The sequence below is a fragment of the Anser anser genome, assembly GCF_964211835.1.
Source record: "Anser anser genome assembly, chromosome: 2".
Taxonomy (NCBI): Eukaryota; Metazoa; Chordata; class Aves; order Anseriformes; family Anatidae; genus Anser; species Anser anser.
In genome coordinates, this window is record NC_139721.1 from 55,017,486 (window position 1) to 55,041,411 (window position 23,926).

Genomic DNA, 23,926 nt, shown 5'->3' on the forward strand with positions numbered 1-23,926 from the left:
GAGCCACGTGAACACTTCTAATATAAGACATCTTTAGCGTGCAACAGATTTAATGAAACTTTGAACAGGAGCATCAAGTGAGATGTCACACCAATTAAAAGGAGCATGCAGGTGAAACTGATGTGAACATGTGAACACATGAAACATAAGTCAATGTATGAAAACATATATGAAACCTGTTCATGTCAAAGTCCCCATTATTTGACTCTACTCTGCACAAAACACAGTATTTCCAGTAATAGAGATCATCATTCACAGCCTAGCCAAACACTGGGAAATATCCAGGGAGATTATGACCTAACTATCCACATCCTGGACTAAGAATTTCAAAACAAAAAAGTCTACTAACATTGTTATTTATGCTGAAATATTACCCAACTTCTCTACCACTTCTGAGTTCCAAAATATACTAATCATCTTCATAGGAATATATTATTTATTTCATTTTAAAAACTTTCATATACAACCTCCAACTGAGGAAGAAGTGATGAACAAAAACATCTTAGGATAAAGTGTCTAAAGAGCAGAGCTCCTGATGGGTTTGATTTACATCTGAACGGATTTAGCATCAGCATTTTAAAATTGCAGAAGTCTACATGACCCTCTCCAAACTCAAATTTTGCAACTCATAAACCTTTCTGAGATTTATAACAGCTTGCTTTGCAGTGTATTCTGCATCCCATATGCTGGGCAGTTAGGTGGTTGGGTGGACAGAAGTATTAATATTAATAGAGATTTATAAAATTACAGATGTCAAACTTTATGAGCACTGACCCAAATACAGAGCATACTACCTCAGAATTAAATACATCCAAAAAAAGGTACAACTCCAGGGTGAAAGTAACTATTTGTACCACAAACAGTAACAGCAACATAAACAAACAAAAAAACACACTCTTTAAACATTGGATCACCTTGGCAGTGGTCCTAACTCAGAGAAGAGAACATGACAGTGACTGTTTAGCTCAAGGTTTCATAGATTGGCCTGAGCTGGCTTAGCAAAGATGAATGCAGTCACTGTGTGACATGTCAAAGGCAGTGAATGAAGGGAAGCAGAGCAACTGAGAAATATTTTCCCATTTTCCATAACCCATGTGTTGTTTTTTTTCTTTTCTTTTCTTTTCTTTTCTTTTCTTTTCTTTTCTTTTCTTTTCTTTTCTTTTCTTTTCTTTTCTTTTCTTTTCTTTTCTTTTCTTTTCTTTTCTTTTCTTTTCTTTTCTTTTCTTTTCTTTTCTTTTCTTTTCTTTTCTTTTCTTTTCTTTTCTTTTCTTTTCTTTTTTTCTACAATATCAATACCCTATTAGCAAATCTAAGGATACCTAGCATAAGGGCAGTCTGACATCTAACATATTAATTTTCAGAGCTACATATTTTCTCTTCTTGAATAGAGAACAAAAAACAGTTTGGTGACTGCTTTTGCTAAACACTTCTTGCACAACCTGGGTAGATACCCAGCTGAGCCTTACATTGTGTGTCCATGACACAGCCTAACAATGTACTTTCAATCTGCTAATGTGAAAGAGAACTGCTACTATATCTATCAAAGCTTTAGAAAGCAAAAAATAAATCCAGTGCATATTGGAAACAGTGGGCTACCAACTGTATGCAGTTCTTTCTCACTCAGCCCAGCATCAGCTGGTAGATGGTAGATCACTGCAGAGCGTGCAATGGCTTATCTGTAGCACCAGCAATGCAGGATCTCCTTTTTGACTTTTAGGTAACGTCCATCAGTCAATGAGATGTCTACGTAAAATTAAATATCCTTTAAATAAATCCCTACACTAATAAAGTGTAAACACTTTTGCATTACTATATAACAGAATATAACTCTTGTAAAAAGGATTAAAAATGACTGAACTTCCCATTGACAACATTTTTTTTCAAAATAACAGAACGGATAGTTCAACCAACTTTTGAGAAGTCTTTGAAATCAAGAGCTGCCACCACGAAACTATCTAAAAAGTAATTTTTTTTTGCTCATCTGAGAAAATTATATAGCAAAACACAGATATAAATTTTCACCTTTTGATTAAATACATCACCCACCAACTCAATACAATATCTATTGTTAATTCCTGCAGCTGTGGTTGTATATCCTTTCATTCTTTCCTATAGCTTTTAAAAAAAAAAAAAAGTGACAGGAACAACTGAGAACAACTGAGAGCTATGAAGAGGAAATGTGATATCATTTTCTTATTGTTATCCAGAATTCCAGAATGACATGGATAGATGTGGAAGCCTATCTTTGACTTTTTCCAGATGTCTGTGGAACTGTATCAGCATTCCAGCTTTGTTTTATGTGGATGTGTATTTTGTGAACTTCTTTGTTCAGGCTTTTCTTTATCACCACGTGTGAGGGAATTTTAACAACATTTCAGCCAGAACATGAGAAGTTGCAAAAATAATTTTAAAATTCATGTATCACAGATGTAGTGCAATCTAACTTGTGGAAAGGCTGTTGAGACAACAGGATGGTAACGAACAGGTGGTATTTGCACTCAAGGTGATGCGATTTCATGAGCTGAAATTTATTTTGGTTAAAATTCCTCATAAAAATATGATACCATGAGATTGCAGTACCAGAAGATATGGCCAGTCCTGCTTGGCTGTAGAACTACTACCCTGGGCAGAATCATAGCTCAGATTATGTGTCAACAAGACAAACCTAATCTTGGTTATCTCCAAAAGTTTTCATTTGCAAACTGCATAAAATTATTAATGACACTTTGAGGTGGGACTGGAAGCTGAAGTCTTTATCTGAACCCTGCTGTGACTAAAAATAATTATTCCTGTACATCAATTCCCTCCCCCAGATCTTGTTGGGGCAAGAGATGCATAAATTGCAGCCCAAAGGACTGCGCAAAAGCAAGTTCAGTATGGACCCTGAGCTGCTAAACCAGAGACAGGTGGACAATATACCTGTACATTGCTGACTTCCCTCCTCCCCCCTTCATGCACCCTCTCCTCCTGCACATTTCCCTGTTCATGGCTTCTGAGCATCCCTCCAAGGAGAAGTGCACATTCAACAGATCATTTCTGCTCAATAGCTTCTTTCTGCAGAAAACAGTGATTTACTGTTTGACCATATATACATGTACTGCAGATAACAATACTACAATTGCTTCCATTTTGATAACTAAATTACTGACTTCCTTTTTTCTATTAGATCTCAAAGTATTGCATCCCTTAACATCTTGCCTGTTTTACACCTCTCTGCACCTTTTTGGAAGCACAGAGCATCTTCCTACCTCACCGGTACCTAGTGTTTTAAACTTTGGACAATTCCATGAAATTCAATTTTATTAGTGAAAAACAGTGTTGAAATCCTTACACTCCCCCACCCCACCCCCAACCCCTTTGCTTACCAAGGTTGGCTAATTGGGTAACTCAATTAGGCTGATTCTTGAAATTGCACAGGTTGCTGTTCAGTACAAAAACTTAATAATCACAGAAAACTCCTGCTGTAAGGAATAAGGTCCCTAAAAATGAAAATGTGCATGCACATTTATATAATCAGAAAGAAAGAAGCACAATTGAATAGCAGTTTAAAAGCATTTCTTGACCCCTTCCCACAGCAGTGACCTTTTGTGTTTCTGCTAGTCTTATAATTTATCTGTAGGCAAATAAAATATCAGATAGCCAATAATATGCTAAAGGATAGCCATGAAATAATGAGAATTGGTTGAATAGCAGTGTTATGAACTTGGAACTGTTGTCAGCAAAACAGTATCAGCTTCAATTATTATTATTTTTTACTCTTGTAATAATTGTCTGTTGCAGTTTGTGAGAGTCTTTAGCTGACATCTGCACAAATATAAAAAAAGTTAGCCACAAGAAGCATTTACTATCTCCTTTATATTAAAACAGAAAAAAAGTCCAGACATAAATAAGGCTTTCAACAGTATGTCTTCTAATTCCACAAGTTTTATATTGCAGCTGTGTTTAATTAACACTAGACCACCACACCCTCCAGGTGGAAGATTTTGAGGACCATTAAAATCCAGTTTGGTGCCTTGACTGAGGTCTGTATTTCTAAGAATGATGGTAAGTTGCTAGACGCTACAATAGAGCCTGTTCTCAGTATAATTTGAGTCCTTTGATGTTCCTATGGTACAGGCAAGAACATGGGTTCTCTCAGAAACATTACATTATTTGCAGACAGACCTGTCGGGTCTAGGAAAAGCAGGAATTTCTTGGAACCTGCTACATAGCCATCTGTGGCGTTGCCGAGAAACTGCAGGGTCACAATCCATGGCTAGGTCACAATCTGCTGGTTTAAAGGATGCATTAAAAATCATCCTCTTACATTTCAATATTCTTGATCTGTGTGCCAAAGAAACCCTGAAAAAAAATATTTTGGTCAGGCTATATGAAGTTTCTTGGCCATAATGACTTTACAGGTGAAGTGATTCATGAACCAAAAACGCATGTTAACGGTTCCATGTCCTGTACGCTGGGGACTGGCTGTCTTCTTTTGAAATGCATGACTCTATACATCATAGAAATAACTGGTAGGACTTCCTATTTATTAATGTACTCTAAATTACATTGCTCCCAACATCCTTCAGAACTGAAGTTCTTTTTTTTTTTATATTATGAATAACCTTTTACTCTTCTAATGAGAACAGTAATAGATTGATGATACTACACCCCACACTAGCTGGAGCGCCTCAGGAACATTTACAAATATTCAGTGCTTTCAGTTTTAAAATAGGTATCTGGTATCACTGATAATATTTAGAAATCAAGTTCATTTTCTGGTCACTGGACTTTGAAAGATAGTGTATCCTACTTTCTTTTTTTCTAGACACATAAAAATATAATCATGGTTTTGTCATGAAATATTTTTCATTTGCTACAGCTTTGAGATTTTTTTTTCACCATTGAAAATCTTACTGGTTGTAGTCTAGATGATGACTATAACATCTCTAAAATTCAGTTTATTGATTCCTTTAAACAAAATCCTAAAAGAATTTGGTATGATAAAATTCAGCAGTAAAAATCGTAAATATGGATGGAAATGGTGCAGTGCTGCAGATCTAGATATCAGGAAAATGCTAGACTTGTAATGAAACAAAAGAGGAATGTTTAAGATTGAAATCAAGTCTTCCCTTCTAAACTCATCTAATGAGTTCTCTTCCTTCCAAAGATTTGAAAGGTATTTTTCCTTCTTTGGTGAGTGCAAAGGAATTTTACTTATTTATTTTGCCCTGTGTGACAGATGTGCTGCACGTTGTTTACGCAGAAGTTGTAACATACAGGGTCTTCTCGCACCCTCTGTGGTTATTGATTCAGACATGCATACATACATATATATATATACATGGCAGAAATTGAAGGGAATTTTAAGGCCTTTTCCATTTAGAAGTGGACTCAAAATGTGCAAAGTTCAGACATAATTTTACCCAGACTCAGGGCTGTGTTCTAACACACTGACACAGGAGAGCCCACCAAAGCATTTCAAGTCCAAGTCTGTGAAGAAAACATTTTTTCCCCCAAATGGCTCCATGCCACATTTATGTGAACAACGCCTTTTGCTTTGTTTCACGGGGTGATTTTTCCTTACGTCGCAGATTCCATGGAACAGCTAAGTAAACCCAGTCCTTTCCACTCCACGTTAACCTGGAGTCAAGATCTGCCTTTTGTCCTGAGCAGTCCCCAGGCTGCACCTCAGACGGCTGCCACCCCCAGGCAGGATGGCTCACCTTTTAGCTAAGGGCCTAGCCATGGCAGAGCTGCTCTGGTTAGCAGTTGGCATCTCAACTCACTTTTGCTGCTCACTTCCCAGTTGAGACCCAGAGCACACCGCCGACACAAAGCATGCAGAGGCATAGCAGGCTCAAGCCCAAGGGCTTGGACCCAGGGATAAAAACTGGCTCAGACTTAGAGAGTGGGTACATACAAAGTCTCACAGTATCACGCTAGCAAATTGGGTTTTCTAGGAATACTCAAAATGATTACATGACGAAGAGCAATACATAAAGATGTAAACAATCTAACACAAGATAAATCCTCAGAATTAAAGTGAAATATTTATTTTCAGTGGAAAGCATTTTTCTAAACAGTGTTTAACACACAAATATATAGTTTCCTATTTCTGCACAGTAACTCCCCTAAGACTCTCTACTAAATATTTATGTTACAGTGATTTGAATTATCAGCAAGGGAACTTTTCAACATAGTGCTCTGCACCAGAACAGAGATGCTGGTTGCTAAAGCACCATAGTGTTGGTCCTTACATACCCCATACTGCTACAACAAAACACTGTAGATGAGCCAGAAAAAACACTGAAACAGTGCTGCTGGTGTGTGAGGTCTGTCCCTGTAAAGGGACACACAGCCCTGTAACTGGTTGTGTGAGCAGCCTGTTTCTGACTTTTCTGGTCTTTTAAAAACTTTTCACAATATGGAAAGCAGACTTTCTAGTAATTTGGGACATAAAAGCAGTTGGTATTGCATAATGTCTTGTAAGATTTTCATAGGAGGGTCAAGAATATAACTAGAAGACAAACAACAGAATAGCTACTTATAAAAATGTAAAAGGTTCATTTTTGCATGTGTGTTTCTTAATTTACCGAGAGCATAAATCACCAAAAGAACTGTCCTCCACACACATCCTGCTCTCCTCTCTACTATTCAAGTTTTATCAAGTGCCTTCTCCTGCACAGCTGGCCTTCATTTGTTTTTTTGCTACTTCTGCCTTTAAGCAGGCAGAGGGAGACAGACAACAGCTGTCCCTCTGTCCCTCTGTCAGCAGCCCCTAAAACAAGGTGACAGTGACAGTCGCCCTTTTACATCCCTGCAGTTTGGTGCACTCATCCTAGCTACAGCTGGGACACACGGCAAACAAAACTGCCCAAGACAGCATCACAGTGTTAACAGGTCCACTGGGTGTTTCCTCTGGTGTAGCAACAGAACACCTTTGGAAGTCCACCAGCTTCAGAAACAAGCTATACTCTGCATCCAGTGGCTTCCCAACTCTTCTCTCCAATGTCAATCTGACTGTCCAAAACACAGACTCTGAGGTGATTCCTTTCACTGCCACTCAATGTCAGACACCTTTCTGCTTCAGTTCAAACATTTCGTCAAAATTTAGCCAAAGTTTCAATCTGCACTGCATTTTTAGTTTTATCTTGCTCTGAAAATGTCTGATATATATATTGTTGTACTGACATATATCACAATGTAAATTATCACAGAAATTTGATGTAGATTATGAGATACAGTACTGAGCTTTCAAAATGTACTATGCTGCAACAAATACCCTCAAAGCACACAGCATAATTCCTTCTTTCACTGCATCATGAACACAAAGAGAAGAATAATAAACTCTAAGAGTGCATCCTGAAGTCAGTTTTGGACAGAAAACAAACAAACAAACAAACAAAAACAACATCTTTTTGCCATTCATGTCATGTTCATGATGAATATTTCCATGTCAGGAAAATGGTGAGTTTGTATGCAACCTGGAAGACATGATTTCTTTTTCTTTGTTAATAATCTTAAATGACAGCATCTTAAATGAAGGAACACAAGTATGCTAACTTCATTCCAGCATGATTATATACATTTTGTGGAAGGTTTTATATGTCAATGCTGAAAAAGAATATTTAGAATATTGCTGGATTTTCACATGGAAGCATGTGAGTCTAGAAATAAAGACTCCATAAGTACAATGAACACTAACTTTCTGAACTGTTATGCATAATGCCCAGCAGGAAATTAAGCAAGACTTATCATACATGCCTAAGAAGCAATTACAGAAGTTTCTGTTTCCTCAGTCGTAAATTTCCTCGCTGCATAAAGTTACACTGGAAGTGTTGAAGCAATGATGACATTCAGCATGTACTGGATTAAAGTAAAATTAACTTTCATGTGGAGAATAAACTATTGTTGCTTTTTATTCATTTTTTTGTCAGGCAAAAAAACTCACATTAAAATCTTTCATTATTTAGAGGCTTATCAGAGGATGTGTTCCACATGATCTACTGCATGATGCTAGGCATCCTTTTAGTCATGAGTTCTCCCTGATTCCACAGACAGATCCATTTTTACACATTTTATGACTCAGACACTGCATATTGCCTATGCACGAAACAGTAAACAACAAGGGATTTACAGGAACTATACTTTTTTATTCTTAATGTCATTCTCCCACCTTTCTGTTATTTCTTAAGTTTTCAGAAGTACTCGCCATGCAAAGCAGGTTTGGAAGCATCTTAATCAGCTATGAACTCGCTACAGACAATGCATGCTTGCATTACTTGTGCTAATCTCTGAAGAATTTTCTGTCTCTCAGTGGAGATTTGGATAAATGGTTGTTGCTTTTATACTCAGTCATTGCTTTTAAATTCATAATTTTACAGGGATAGTTGCTGATACGAGGACATTATCAGAATATTACTTTATTGGAATATTTCAAAATTTTCAGTATTTTCAAAATACTTGAAGGCAGCCCTGCATGAAATGATGTGTCCAAATAGCTGACCAGAGTCCATGAGATGTATGTTCAGACTCTAGGCAGGTGTTCAACCAGTAAGTCATGGTATTTGAAAGTCCTGCATGCATCTGCTACACACCATTGCAATAGAAGTAGGAAATTCTGAATGCAATTTCTTAATCCTTTGCCCCTTTATAAGTAGAAATACTGTCTTTATTTCCAATGAATTAATAAATCCACCTAGAAATATGTTGGTCTTTACAATACAGTACTTTTCAAAACCAACACAACCTTGAAAGGATACTCAGGAGGATAAAAGACATGAAATCTCACTAGATACAGAGGAAAAAGTACCTGGTACTCATTCCTATGAAAGGTCAACTGCAGTCCTGAGTCTGAGCTTTCAATAAATGGAGAATCCTAATTTGTTTGTACTGGATATTGCTGCTTCCTAATATAACCCAAAGCCCCAGGGACATGCTGGTAGTAATGCAAACACAGGACGGTCTTTCAGCCAAGAAATCATTTTAAATTTATCTAAAGTAAAAAGTTATTATAATTCCACAATGGTGGCATGCATTTGTTTGACATTCACCACAGCATACTGGGGGCAGAGAAGTATCTGAATTTAGTTCCCATGATCTAACAGAGAAGCTATCTAGGCAACTTGATGATTTAAGACTATTCTCCCTTTTTTCTTCACATAACCATTTTGTAAATAAAGCATCCAAGGTATACACAGTAAACAAATGCAGAATTTCACAGAAATCTTTAGAAAGATTTCCAGGCATTAATTATGGATCCATCAGTTCTATTATTTGAGGTACAAGAAAAATATCCAGAAGTACCATAACTGCCAATTTTGATATTCCAGCAAATATTGAATACAAACTTAATCACTTTATAGCTGATTAAAAGCGCAGCTGAAAGAAAAAATAATATTTCTTAATTGTATTTCTTAAGGAATAAAATATTGTTCTGAAAGAATAATCTTTTCAATAGATCTGGATGTAGACTTCAACACCAGGAGATGGTACAGTCAGCACAAAATAAAAAATGGGTGAATATAACACTACAACTAAGAGAAAAATAAAATGGAATATTTTTACAGACTACTAAACACAATAAGAGGATACACTTGCAGAGGACTAGTACAATAAGGAATATTTTCACTAACTTACAGAAAGTAAAGTTTAAAATGAACATCTTGGAAAATATTGCTGTTGCTGGTGGAAATGTCATTTCAAAAACATGTTTAAAATTAGTCCTAGGAAAGAACAATAGCAAGCATACCGAAGAACTTATTACCTCTATGTTACCTCTATGTTTATTACCTTGTGATCAAATTTGCAATTGCCTGTCTCACAGATTCTATATGCAAAGGGCATTGCTTAATCTAATAATCAGAATTTTATTTCATCAGAAGTACAAATTTAATAATGAAATTGTATTACTGCATGAATACTACTACATCTCAAAATCCAATTCTGTGTTATATGGAAATATCATCAGTGTAACAAGACTGATTACCTAGCTCTTGATGGCTTAAGAAGATTAACGCAGCTCACGACGCTTGCTGTATTTATCTTTTTCCCTCCCTATATGAACTCTGATGTAAAAAATGAACTATCTGGCTATGTTAGTTCCATTCAACGCAGCTGTGGCTAACCAGAAACCTTTTATTAAGCCAAGTGACAAGTTCTAGAAGCAAGATTTTACACATGCTAGGCAATACTGACAAAGTTGTGAAGAAACAAAAACCCTCTGTTGGCTAAATGTTTTTAAACTCCTCTATCAACCCACCAGCATACATCTATCTAGCTTAGAAAATGCTATGGCATTTTTGTAGCCATCCTGAAAGAGAAGGAAAGGTATGACCTCTAAAACAGGAAAGGGATGAAAAATAAGAATCTGAAGAAGCTAAACATTGTAAGACTTGCTTTTTTTTAAACACTATCAGCTGATTTTGAATAACTTCAGCATAAGAGCAGAGTATTTAAAAATCAGTCAAAAACTACTTTCTGCTTTGCTCTTGCAGATAGCCCAAATTAATCTGCTTCTAGATGTAAAAGATTATTAAAGGAATGATTGTCCTTAATTTCCAGAATGAAACTATAACTGTATAAGGTTTAAGAGGTGACAGTCTGTGTCACACCTCTAATTTAAACATTTTTCAAGTGTTTTTATTACTAAAATGAAAACATTTTCAGAAGACATAATACAGCAGTGTGAAAAAAACTGAAAACAGAAATGATCTTTTGATTCAGAAGCTGGCATTTAAATATGCCCAAAGTGACCTACAGAATTTGAAGACAAAGATATACCCTTCTCTCATCCATTTCTTAAACTGGCAGAAATTAGATGATTAACTACACAATGCAACAAATTTCAAAGAAAACACAGAATCAAATAAAAACATTAATACATTCATTTCTGATGTGAAAATGATGGAGTCATAGAATCAGCTTTAATTTCCCTTAAGGAGGAAAGTAGCAGAGAGAACAAACACTGTAGGAACATGTGGACAATTCACGTACTTTATCCTTGGAGCATTTAAACACATCAAAATAATTACAAGTTTTTTGTTTGTTTCTTTTTTTTTTCCTTCTTTTGCTAGTACACCTTTTCCCCTTCCTCGCTGTATTGTCCTTTTATTCAGTCTAGAAAGTACTGCACCAAAAGTCCTGGTCCACTTTTGCACTACCGACTCTCACTTCATTTACATGAGGGCAATGTATGGTGTAATTTAACTCATGTAGAGTTAAATTAACTCTACATGAGTTTCAAACTCATGTAGAAATTCAGTTCCAGCAAAATCAAAACAAAAATTAAATTTAAAGAAAAAATCAAATATTGCAGTATATCCAAAAATCCCTCACAATAGTATTTGCAGATGGCGCTCCTTCACATGGGGCTGTGAACAAACTGGGAGACAGATTTCAAAACAGTCTTGAAATCATTCTGGAAGAAACTGGGCAAGCACAAATTTCTGTTATAATGTAGGGGTACTCACCTATATAAATATGGGTTTAGGAAAAAAAAAATACATTAGCTGCTCTGCAGAAAAGGATTTGTAGGTTATAGTGAATCACAAAGTGGGAGAGAATGCTGCTGTTGGAAAAAAAAAGTACCATATAGTAACACACAAACAGGTATTGTCACTTGTAGACATACAGGTAATTATTATATTCAGAACGTATTAAAAAAATTCTCAGCTGAATTACTGCCTTACATTGGGTACTGAACTTCAAAGAACTATGTTGACCACTTGGAGAACACAGAAATAGACCAACAAGTAAACATGGCCCATGAAGAAAGTTTGGAGGCACTGAAGTTCTATTAAGAGAAGAGAATGAAAGGAGTATATGTGACAGACATGACAGCAGCCTTCAAGTACTTAACAGTAACCAAAAAGAGAAATGGAAATGTTTTCTCCATTTCTACAGTATATTGAAGGAGCAAGACAAGGTATTTTGACTAAGGGGGAAAAAAGTCCCTAATGATAAGCATCAGAAGAGACTATAGAATATTTCCAGTCAGGCACACGGGACTTAAGAATAAGATAAACAGCTGTAAAAACTGTTTCATTAATAGTTGATCCCAGTCTGGATAGGGAAACAGAAAACTCCAGTCTTCTTGTCTACACTTCTGTGTTTCTTATTGAGTGAAAAGAGTTGAATAAACATTAACAGCTAACTCTACCATGCAGAGATCATAACACTGTGCAGATGCTACAGGCACAGTGCTGTCATTTCTCCAGCTATAGCTTAGCACACTGCTGTAGTCAATTTTGCAAAGCATTATTCATATAGCCAAGGAACAGGAAATACAGTAGGGCTGTGTCACCAAATAATTACAAGCAGAAGTACTACCAAAGTACTTTCTGGAGTAGGAATTCTGTCTTTTCCTCACCTTCACAGTACCACATATTCTCTGATGCCATTTAATGACAATAATTTATGTTTCAACTAGTCTAACCAAGGACTTGGTATCTTTTGTCTCTTTGATCCTCAATGGTCTTTATAACTTTTTTAACTTCTTCTGCACCTTGCAGATCCAGCATCCATAATGCCAGCATCATGTTCCCTTCTTCATTAACTTTACCTGAAGTTGATCAACTATCGCCATACCAGTGAACCAAATGGTGCCAGTTTACTCTGGCTCTGAAATTCAACAACTGATTTTTTTTTTTTTTTTTTTTTTTGGTATTGCTAGACTGTTAGAACAACCTCTGGAACAAGTTTTTTGGCCCACTTCTTTTCTCCCAAAATGTCAAGCATGGTTTGGGAGTTCACATGGGCCAAATACTGTTCCCAACAGGTAACTTAAACACACTCTGTGCCCAGGAGGCAAAGAGAGATTAATAGTGAGGATATGGGTCATTCATGTCAACTGGTCTCAGTGTCAGAGAGCAGCCTGAGGCACATTTAGTTTACTACTACATCCATACCCATTATACTATAAGGCCATTTGTAAGGAAATCATTATTAATAGCGGCTAGAATAGAAGTTTCAGTAATACTGAATTTAGAGATGTTAATTACAGATAGAAACGGTATGTCTTCTCCTTCTTTTCTTCAGGAGTGTATTCTTCAGAATGAAGTAATTTTGAAAAATTGTTTTCCACTGTAGCTCCCAATTTCCACCACAGGAGGAAGAAAACGCTACATGGTTTCTTCTCTGTCTTGGATGGTTATGAACTCTCTACCCTACAAACAGTGTCTAACAATGATACAAGTGCTATAATCTAAGCACAAATACTGTATTATTAATCACAAGAATATTAGATATAGGAAATCAACTCATGCAGTTCACACAATCAATAATAATAAACATTTCTAAAAAAAAAAAAGAAAATATACTTTTGAAGGTCTGACTTGAACTGACAAAGCCTAAGACATTTAAGACCAATATTTCATAAACACAATTATGTCTTTTACTTCGAGAAATGGTTTGAGTTAAAGGTGAAATTATAATGTGTGCTCCAAGTTTCCTTAGGATTTTGTTGCTTTAAGTTAAATCACATAAGGTTTCACATAAGGTTTCCTGTGTTTAATTGTATTATAACTGTTTATTCAAGTGGCAGCAGCATACTCTGTGATAAATTAAATGGACATTTATCAAGGGCAAGTTGACAGTTTTAAATGTTAAACATAATCATTGTAAGACAAGTACAAATAGCTTCTACCTGGAGGTTACGTATCCAAATCACTGGATAGATATTTTAATTAACTTCTGCACAATAAAGAATATTTGCTTCTGAATTATTGAAGAACATTTCCTGAGAGAGTAAGATATAAAATGTCATGCAATATATTTGTAAGTACTGTTTATATATAAATAAAACCTGAAAATCCTTCTTCCTATATAACGCAGGCAAGAAAGAGACAAATACGGTTTAAAAACAAATCTTGAGGTCAAGATTTAATTTTTAATTAAAAATCAGCTTAACAGAGTTCCATCAGACAGAGGCATAAGACATGGTTAGAGCCGTTTTTATTAGTATATCTTTTTTTTCTTAGTTCAGTGAATTATTAATTAATAACAGTGTACCACCTCCAGTTCTGAGGGCATTTTGAGAAAGCCTAAAGATGAAAATACATAACAACCATTGCTAAACCCAAAGAGAATATACTGAGAAACATATGCATGGGAACAAATGAGTTAACACTTTTCTGTTTTGCTAAACCCATCTAGACTTCTTGCCCTAGTAACAGCAATTCTTAAGGCAACAAGCTGGGAAAGAGGAAGAAAGCTGCAAACCCATAAGAGGAGAGTGGTAAGTGCCTTCCCATCAACCCTTCACCTTTCAAACCACTGAAGCATCTGAACACTTAAAATACTAATAAAAGCTAAAAAGTTTTACTCACAGTTAAAACCAGGTTCAATAGTTTTTCCAGCTTCAAGACTGTTTATTGTAATCTGAAAGATGATGTGCAGCAGCAGAAATGATAGACTGGTGAAACACAGAGATTTTAATAATCGTCCTGTATGCCCTGGAAGACAAAACATACATACATGTAGTTGGTGAATTTCTTAATATCTCTTAAATTTTAAAAATAATAAAAACAATAAAAATATTCTGACCATTAATATTTCTGCAAGTCAGAGCCTCATTATTCTCGATTGACTCTTAATAAACAATGCCATAGCCAAAAGCTTAAAATTAAGGTATCTTTGAGTACTCTTTTAATTACAAAAGCTAGCAATTGCTGTTACTGATATTTCTTTTTACTTTTGATTTAAAAAAAAAAAAAAAGTTTCTTGAGTCCCCAGATAGCAATTTTATATAACAAATAACATCATTATTCTTATCACCATGTTACCTGATACAAAGTATGGATGATACTTCCAATCTTGGGAAAAATAAAAACCTGTTAACCTAATTACACTTTCCAAAACAAATTACATTGGAGGAGGTATAACAACAGAAGAACCTCAGTTTGGCTCAGAAATATAGACATGCTTTCAAACGAATGCTTTGCTTTGTGCAGACTGCCCTCTTTCTCTTCCTGTAGTAGCTTTTTGAAAAGAATTTTCAGTGCACACTGAAGAATACTGTGCCAGATACATTTGGTCTTAGTTCCTCTATGATTTACTGGATATATATAGCCAAAAGCGAATAGCAAATGTTTGATGGAGACTTAGAAAATGCCTTATAAATCCTCTAGGAAACACTCAGCTTTATCACAGGCAGCCAAATTTGCAAGGGATGAATAGATAAAGTAAACCATTAGTATTTCAGAAAATATGCAACTTTAACAAGAAGTTTTGTTGCTGATGAAAGACGACACTACTTATCACCCTGCTTGACCTATTTACAATAAAATTTCTATTTCTTAAGTATTTTATACCTAGATTTTATACCACCTGCTTCATGCATTTGAAAGTCACTTTTTTTAATTTACAGATTATAAAACTAAATTGCTGCAATTCTTACACAAGGATATAAATAAAACCAAGGCTGTGGAGAGCAGAACTAGCAGAGTATACTCAGAAAAGGTTCACCTACATGCATCCTGTTTCTTTCATTCTTACTCTCTGTGGGTCCATTGCAAGCAACTTCTAGAAAGAACACAATGATCAAGACTGACCTGAGCTCTGGCTCAGATTTGATTACTGAGCAAATGCATCCAAAAGCTCACAGTAGATAGTCAACTGTCCCATTAGTTTAGGCTTAAGATCCCACTAAGGGGGTTGTGTTATTCTTGATGGACAGAATCTTTCACAGAAGTCCTTTTGAAATTTGGTAAGTGGTTTCTAACCACTTGCACTGTAAGAAAAGATGCAAAGGCACTAAAATAGAGACATAAGACAGCACTAGGGAAATGCACTAGCTTAAGGAGATTTTGGTCACTAACTCAATGCATGCACAAAGCAACTCACCAGTCAGTACTCTCCTCTGTAAAATGAAATCTAAAATTCTTTGGGAACTGATTATCTCTTACAACATCTGCCTAGTATACAGTATGGTCTTAACCAGAACACATAGAAATTTCACATGCTGGATGCTTTAAATACCCAACTTTTTGCTTTTTTTAAACACGATAAAATGCCCGCTGTGTGTGTGTGTGTATTTCTTTTTCCTTTGGTGATGCCAGTAGCTCTGAGGAGAGTGTCCTTGACCTGATAGTTAGATCATATTGGTTTCATGGAATTTAGATCAGGTCTACTTCAGATAGATAAAAAGCATTCTGTGACAGAAATCTCTTCCTCATTCCTAGGCTGGCAAAATGAAGGGTAAAATATTGAGGACCAAAGCAATTATATCATAATTATGACTATGTACTATACAAGTGACAGGGAAACAAGGTATGGTTCATATTTTGCATCTATCCAGTAAATCAACTTTCTGTTTTATACTGTGTTGAGCTTACATGGCAAAGTTTAGGTAGCAGGGGGCTGCAGGGGTGGCCTCTGTAAGAAGAGTTGAGCAACTGCCCCGTGTTAGATAAGGGCCAGTTTCAGCCGCTGGTTGGGGAGGAGGTAGAAGAGGGTGGTTGAGGGAGAAGGTGGTTTTAGTTTGCTTTTAGTTTCTCACTGTTCTAGTCTGCTAGTGAACTATAATAAATTATATTAATCTTCCTACTTTGAGTCTGTTTTGCCCGTGACGATAATTGGTGAGTGATCTCCATGCCCTTAACCCTTGATCCCTTTCTCCATCGTATTTTTTCTCCCTGTTCCTTCGAAGAGCAGAAGTGAGAGATTGGTGTGTTGGAGTTTGGCTGTCCGTTGGTGTGAAACCATCACATTTCAAGCATATCATCGATGGCCCAAATAGTAGTTAATAATGCAAAGAATCAGATAAATATGATTTAGCAATTTTAGAAAAACTTAATACTCAAAACTTTTGTTACGATTGCTATCTTGACAGTGCAACTTTTGAATACTAATGCCTGTAATGAACTTTTTTTTTCTTTTCTCTTTTTAAATCAAGACATTGAAGAATTCAAACAAAACGGCAAATGGAAAGAGCAAGCCCATATAGGAATTTTGCAATCTGAAAAAGAAGCTACTTTGTATGACTTTGGTGGTCAAACTGTGCATAGCACAGTACTGGTCAGCCATCAGAGTCTACAGACATAAGACAACCCAGGTTGCAGAGCATTATAAAACATGAAGTAGATTTAAACATGAAGTAGATTAATTTTTTTTTTTTGTCCGAGGCCTTTTTTGTTCTACTCGTACTGAAGCTGGCCTAGTGTCCTGGCCTAGGACAAGAACTTCTAAGCATTATGAAAGCATAAATAACTCATATTTTCAAAATCATGAGAAGAATGAATATATGACAAGCTACGTGTTACTAAATCAGTTGTTAAATGTGATGTCATATACAACAAAATACAAAGACTGCAAGGACTTTTACATTTTTTTGGCAAGTCTTAGTATTTGGAGTCTTTTCCCTGTATTACCAGATCTCAGACTCATGATATTATGAGAGAGCTGCATACTCTGAATACACATTTTTAAAAAATATATTTTAAAGTTGAAGACAAACAATTTGACAATACGGATGCCACGTACTCAACAGTTCTGTTAAATCTTTGAGATTTTTAAGGAGAGTCTGGAATTTCTGAAGCTTTGGGTCACAAACTCTCCCCAGAGCTTGGGAGTTAACAGTTCAATAGTGCTCAGCTGAGCACTGAATTTTTCACATCAAATTATAATTGGAATGTTTAACAAAATTGTTTCAGTCAGCCTCTAAAGGAAAACAAACTGCAACATAACTAGCCAATGCACATTCATTTCCCAAACTGTTTCCATATAAAGACATAAACTATTAAAAATCTTGGGTCCATCTTTCAATATTCCAAATGCTATTTATCTCCAAAATATACCTTAATTTTAGAATTCATTTTTATAAGCTTGAAAACAAAAATCTTTGAACTGTCGATTGAACAAAGCATTTCTTTAACAAAGACCAAACTTGTGCAATCGTCATCCTTCTAGGAACTGTCAAAAATGTTGACAAAACACTTCTTGAAATGCTGGCAAACCATCTCCTTCTGCACCAAGTTAATATTTTAAAGGATCAGTAACTCTTGTGATAAATGAAGTCTCAGTGTACTGGTAAATATGGCAGAGGAGATACACTACTGGAAGGCAACTAGACATGCTCGGTGCAGGTTACAGGATTCTTAAAGAGCTGTTTCCTTCGTGGCTATCAGTGGGACAGGACCACCATGACAACCTACTGAGCAGCCGACCTTTGCATGTACAGTATTCAGCTGTGCCAGCAGAAACTAGATGCTACAAGAATTTGGAGAAGAGTAAGAAATATTATGCCCCTGATTTCAAAAGTTTTGGAGAGACATCAACAACTTGGGAGAAATGGGAGTGCTAGAAAAGTCAGTGAATTACTGGATCTGTAATTTATGCCAACGAAGAAGTGACAGATTTGGATAAAGGATGAGTTTCAATTTATAGTGGGGTTTGGATAAACCCATTTAACTGTATTTTTACTTACATATTTTTTTCTTTCTACTGGAAACTTAGTTTGAAATTACACAAAGAAAAAATTAACTGTATGTGTACAGGACTGAGATGGTGAGAAAGGAGAATAACACCTCAGTCCACACTGGAAATCAAAATGCAAGAAGGGAAGCACTGATTGCTTCCCTTCTGTCTTAGATGTATAGACTCGTACATGTTCATCAAGACTGATCTAGGAAGAATCTTCTCACAAAACACCTGGATTTGTACTTTACAGTCAGGTTCTGATTTTACTCACACCATGTGGTGCCACCAGCTTCAGGAAACTGTGGTGAATTGGAAAGAAAGAGCAGAATTTGCCTCATAACTGGCTTGAAAGATTAGAAAAAAAGTGGGTTTGCTTTCAGGTGCAGCGTGCCATTCCTAATGGTACCCAGTGGGATCAAAACCTGGCACATGGCTTTAGAAACGTACCCCAGTGTGCTTCAGAAACACACGGGGAGGTTGCTTGAGCCTCTCGGTCCCTCCAGAAGGCTCCTGGGCAAGGGCCTTCTCCCCTCCAACCAACCCAGCAGGAAGGTGGTCAGGATGCAAAGCCTTCATTACCCTCCTTCTAGCCAGCCCAACTGCAACATTAAACCGGATTAAAGAGGGCCATAAGCTTTCAAACGTGGCAAAGGAATCCATTCTTGTATTTTTCAAAAGTAACGCAGCCAAGAGCTGGATTAGCGATGGCATGTCCCCCCAGCCACAGGCATGCAACCTCAGTACAACTAACTATTTGAATGTGCCCAGCTGGGACTGCTGCTGTCAACAAGCACAGCTCTTCACTGCCTCCATCACTATTGTATGCAAAGGTGGAGCCTACTGGTCACAACATTTCAAATGCAGAAAAATAGCACTGTAATGTTTAGATGGGCAGTCCTGTGATCTTTTCTGCTACCCCTTTTCCATAAAACAGAGTATAACAGACTTATTTGTCTTATTTTACTTGTACATATGGAACTTCAGAAGAGCTTCTTCCAAAAGGGTGTGCCAACAGGACATGGAATAACTGAATGGTCAGTTGTCACTGACACCCACTTAAAATCACGTATATTAGCTTTTACTATATAATCAGACCAAGAGCTGTTGTAAAGAGCCTATCATATTGTAGTGGCTAACTACTAAGTTGTTTGCAAGGTGCATTTCATTCTACACAGCATTTTCTCTCTCTGATCCATCGGAGGGGGTGCCACAAGAAAATTGGTTGAGTCTGTAACACTGTTAATAACACTACTAATGATTTATCCTGATTTTTTTATTAGTACCATGCATCTACCTGTAGAAGCGGTTTACTCTCCACACTCTGCTAGTATCAGGACAGAGAAAATAGAGGAGAAAAATAACAAATTCTAAAAATTAAATTAAGACCATTTACAACCCAGACAGTGTAATTTCTTCTCTCATGATCATACAGATGCTGCACAGTATCACCTACAGAGTAGATCTGAGAGTGTTTGGGTGGCTTATACGAATGTTTTATTATTTGCACTGGGATTTTGTTGAAATATAACCTTAGTGTTGAATTTTCTCAAGTCAGTTGGGTTTTGGATAATTCTAAAATCCCTTTAGCCATACATTGCACAGTGAACTGCTGCTACACTCTCAATTCTACCTCAACGGTTTCACTTGAGCGGTTTTTTACAAAACACTTTTTATGCAGCTCACAGCAGATAAAATACCAAAGCACAAGTCATTTTTCTCATAATCTTTGATAGCACACAGTGAGTGGTAAATATTAATGGGCTCTTAACTTCTGAACTAGTGACACTTCATTTAATAAAGATACTCTATTACAGACACGCAGGATTTATTTTTTAATAAACCTTTTAATCAGTAAGTGACAAACATAAAACTAAAGAGCTCTGGGGAAAAGGCTTGGTTGCAGTAAACTTCTGCAGCACAGACAGGATCAGTCCCACAGATTCCGTTTTAGCTAGTAATTTTAGAACCTTATCTTCTTGATTTTCCATCAGGAACCCTAGCTTCACCTCAGAGCCTAACTCTAACCTAATCTAACTCTAATCCTAACCAGGATCCAGGGACTCTCATGTCCTGCTCCATGGCTCCAAATAGGAGTCTGTCAACATCATCTACAGCATATGTAGATCAGGGCACTAGGGAATGGGAAGTTAAAGAAAACTTACGCACTGTGGAAAAATCTGGATTTTGGAGGTCACATGATCCACAACAACAAAAAATCAAAATGTCATCATTTCCCCCCAAAATCACACCTTTGGGGCCACCTCTGTTTAAGCACCTCAAGATAACACAGATTATTTACTGAGACAAAAGAAAGTTCTGATTTGAAGCTGTTGTCTGCCAAAGTCTCAGTGGTGATAAAAACTAGGGTTGGTTTCAGCTGATCATCAGAAAAATGTCATCACTGAGTTCAGAATGAATGTCTGCCACTTTGGCCACAAGCGCCAAACATAGATTCACACATTTAAACATATACACAGATGAAAGTTTATAAGCATTAAATAAGTGCTGATATATCTGTGCTGAAGAATCTGGATCAGTCCCCTTTCCTGAATTCATCAGTGCAATAATTGACACTAAAGACAGTGGGACATCTCGTGATGGCCAAGAAAGATGATGAAAGGGTTCAAATACAAGTTCTAAATGCAGCTTGTATTTTCAGAGATGACTAGTTGGTGAAACTTGCAGGGCACAAAACAGTTTAGCCCTGTCAAAGAATGCATTTAAGCACATGCTTACTTTCAAACACATGAACTGGGAGTGAAGGGCTCTGAATGTTGCATAAAAGGTTTGTAAAATAGGACTCGCTGTTTTATTGCTAGAGTATTGATACTTTACATAGTCAAGCCTTATAGCACCCGGCTTGCAAGTCAGTGGAAGTCAAAACCTTTTAGATACCTCTACACCACCCACTGCTCAAGTCAGTGCTCTGCAGAAGCTAATTTTCCCTGTTTCTCCTTACAGCTGCAACATGTATTTATGTTTGAGTGTGAGGGGTATGCATAACAGCACTTTCAACTCTTATTTTCCTGTGCACATTCACAGGTGCACAGAGAGAGCCATTCAGTTTCAGGTTCTGTTACAACTATGTTAAACCTCTGTTAGTACCAGTTACATTATTAAACCACCTTTCATAGACATAAAATACCCACAGTATTCCTAAATGCATAGTATAGCTATGTACTATGTAAGTAGTAAAATGATGCTCAGCTCTACAGAATGAGCTGTATATTGATGGTCATGCTGTCATAATTCTTCATGAACCCACCGGTGTAAAGAGATGTTGTACCTGTTTGACAGAAGCATCTCCGTGGATGCTTTCCTCACTTCACAATACTGTTCAACCGCCTCTACCATATGCAGTGTCTGCTATATTTTAACAAATGGAGATAATGACAACAGTGTTAATATCCCATTTTAGAGGTTTGGCCTCTTGATTGCTGAAACAAACAACGGGGCAAAGCTGTGAACTGGGGAGAGAGGAAGGTGACCATTTGGAAGGACTATACTAACAAAATTTGATAATGGCGTTCCTTGTACAAGGTACATGGTGGATTAGTGACTTGCCATCGCACAAAGTAAAGCAACTGCATATTGGCTCTCATTCACTAAGCCTCACACGTATTTCCTAAGTAGATTCAAAAAAGATAATGCTTAAACTGTCCTGAAGCTATCAGTAATCATTTTTATGGTTAAAAGAAGTGTTACTAATTTCTAGCCAGAATACAAACAAAAATTAATTCTTCCTTTCATGAAAGTGATGCCATCCTTCCACTGCATAGTAAGCATAGTTATCAATACATCTATTTTTAGCTTAATAAAAAACATATGTATATTTTTATCTTATATTCTTATATTTCAACATCATCTTCTACTAGAGGGTTTAGTCTAAGTAGAGCCTTAAACTACGGGCAGACGTTACGGCAAGAAAAGAAAACTACTCAGTTCACTTGCTGAGTTTCCAGCAGCAGGACAAAAACAGAGAGCAATTAACTAATGCCAAAGTCTATTCTGTACCTGCCCAGACCCAAGCCTTAAAATGTGTATCCACAAACAACCGCTCAAGATTTCATGCCATTATTTTTAGCTGTGTTTAAAAATATGTGCCCAAGTGGCCACGGTGAAATCCAGACCAGAGAAGTACAAGATTTCAGGTTCAGAATTTCCAGCAAAAGTTTCCCATCATTTCAGCTGTTTTATCCACACTTTCCTGAACACGTTCATTGTTCCTTTATGTAGCCAAATGTTGCAATCTACAACTGTGCCTAATGTAAACATTAAAAAATTAATAATTTAAAAAACACACAATTCCTGAATTTCAATTAACTTTTGTACTATAATGTGTTTTTTTTTTTGCATTGCAAATGACATTATTTCTTAGAACATTAAAAAAACCACAAGAATTTGTAACAGTTTATTACAAAATATGGAATTAGCTAAAAATTTTACATTACTTTTTAAAGCAAAATAAAACACATTGATCCAGGCTGTGTGTCTGCACGCAAAAAAGTAAATTCATTTAGATTCATTTATATACTTATGTATTTCCTTCCATTTCTCTCTGTTTCTCTCTCTTTTGAAATACTACAGAGCTCTAGGAAGGAAGAAAACACAGTTTAAAGATAGACACTGAAATTTGCAGGAATGCCAAACAAACATGGGTAAACAGTCAAAAATGTTATGTGTAATAAAAAATTATTTAGAAATGAAAACATACAAACTGCTGCATAGGATAATAAATGCCTACTTACTCTAGCTTCTTGCAGGATTTCCTGTTTTTCCTAGAAGTTTTCGTGCCCAGAATACTGCTAGAACTGAGCTGTATACCCTCTGCATCAATAGACAATACCATCGTTCAAGCTAGTTATAATCTCTGACCAGCAAGTTTACACAGGCAATTTACCCATTTTGTTAACAAAATATTTTGTCAGACAAGACTCAGAACTTAACCATTCATTTTTTTTTCCCAGATGATCCTCATAAGCTTTCAAAGCAAACAACAGCTACTTGCTGTCTGCTTCTCAATTTGACAGGTGACTGTACCAAGTCAAATACAGGAAATATCATCTCAGATACTAGCACATATGAACACTGAGCAATTTTAAGCCAGAGCTGTTCTTTCACGAGAGTATTTGAGCTTTTAATACAGCGTTCCAGCTACTTCCCTTGAGGAATCTGACTCTCCATATTTGCTACTAGCAGATAATACTTGTTTTGAACTCAAATTAATTCAACCATTATTATCCGTTTGAAGCATTGCTTGCAACTTACTTTCCTTATGCACATGTCATGGTCACAAAGAGCAGGTAACTCTAACCAGAACTCAGTTTCTTCAACAAAGTCCACACAACTCCCAAGTAACGGGAGATGACAACAGCACATTTGCTACAGTGCTGAAATCATTATTAAAAATCTGTACTTACTAGGAGGTAAATAACTTCCTCCATTGAATACCTACCCACATGCATTCATACGTAGCAAACAAATTTGATGGAAGGCAGAGTGAGAAGGGAAGGCTAGAAGGCCATGT

The 23,926-nt window shown here is 36.5% G+C and overlaps 1 protein-coding gene across 9 annotated transcripts in view; it reads right to left on the bottom strand.

Moving 5' to 3' along the window:
• PIEZO2 (piezo type mechanosensitive ion channel component 2) overlaps positions 1–23,926 on the bottom strand; it is a 320,203-nt gene that overhangs the window by 187,387 nt on the left and 108,890 nt on the right. For 8 of the 9 annotated variants that reach the window (XM_083826665.1, XM_083826663.1, XM_083826662.1 and 5 more), the window contains one exon: positions 14,310–14,435. In XM_083826665.1, coding sequence (XP_083682791.1) covers positions 14,310–14,435 — 126 coding nt within the window. Of the gene's footprint in view, positions 1–14,309; positions 14,436–23,926 lie in introns of those variants that run through there. The other variant, XM_083826667.1, reaches the window with a different exon arrangement.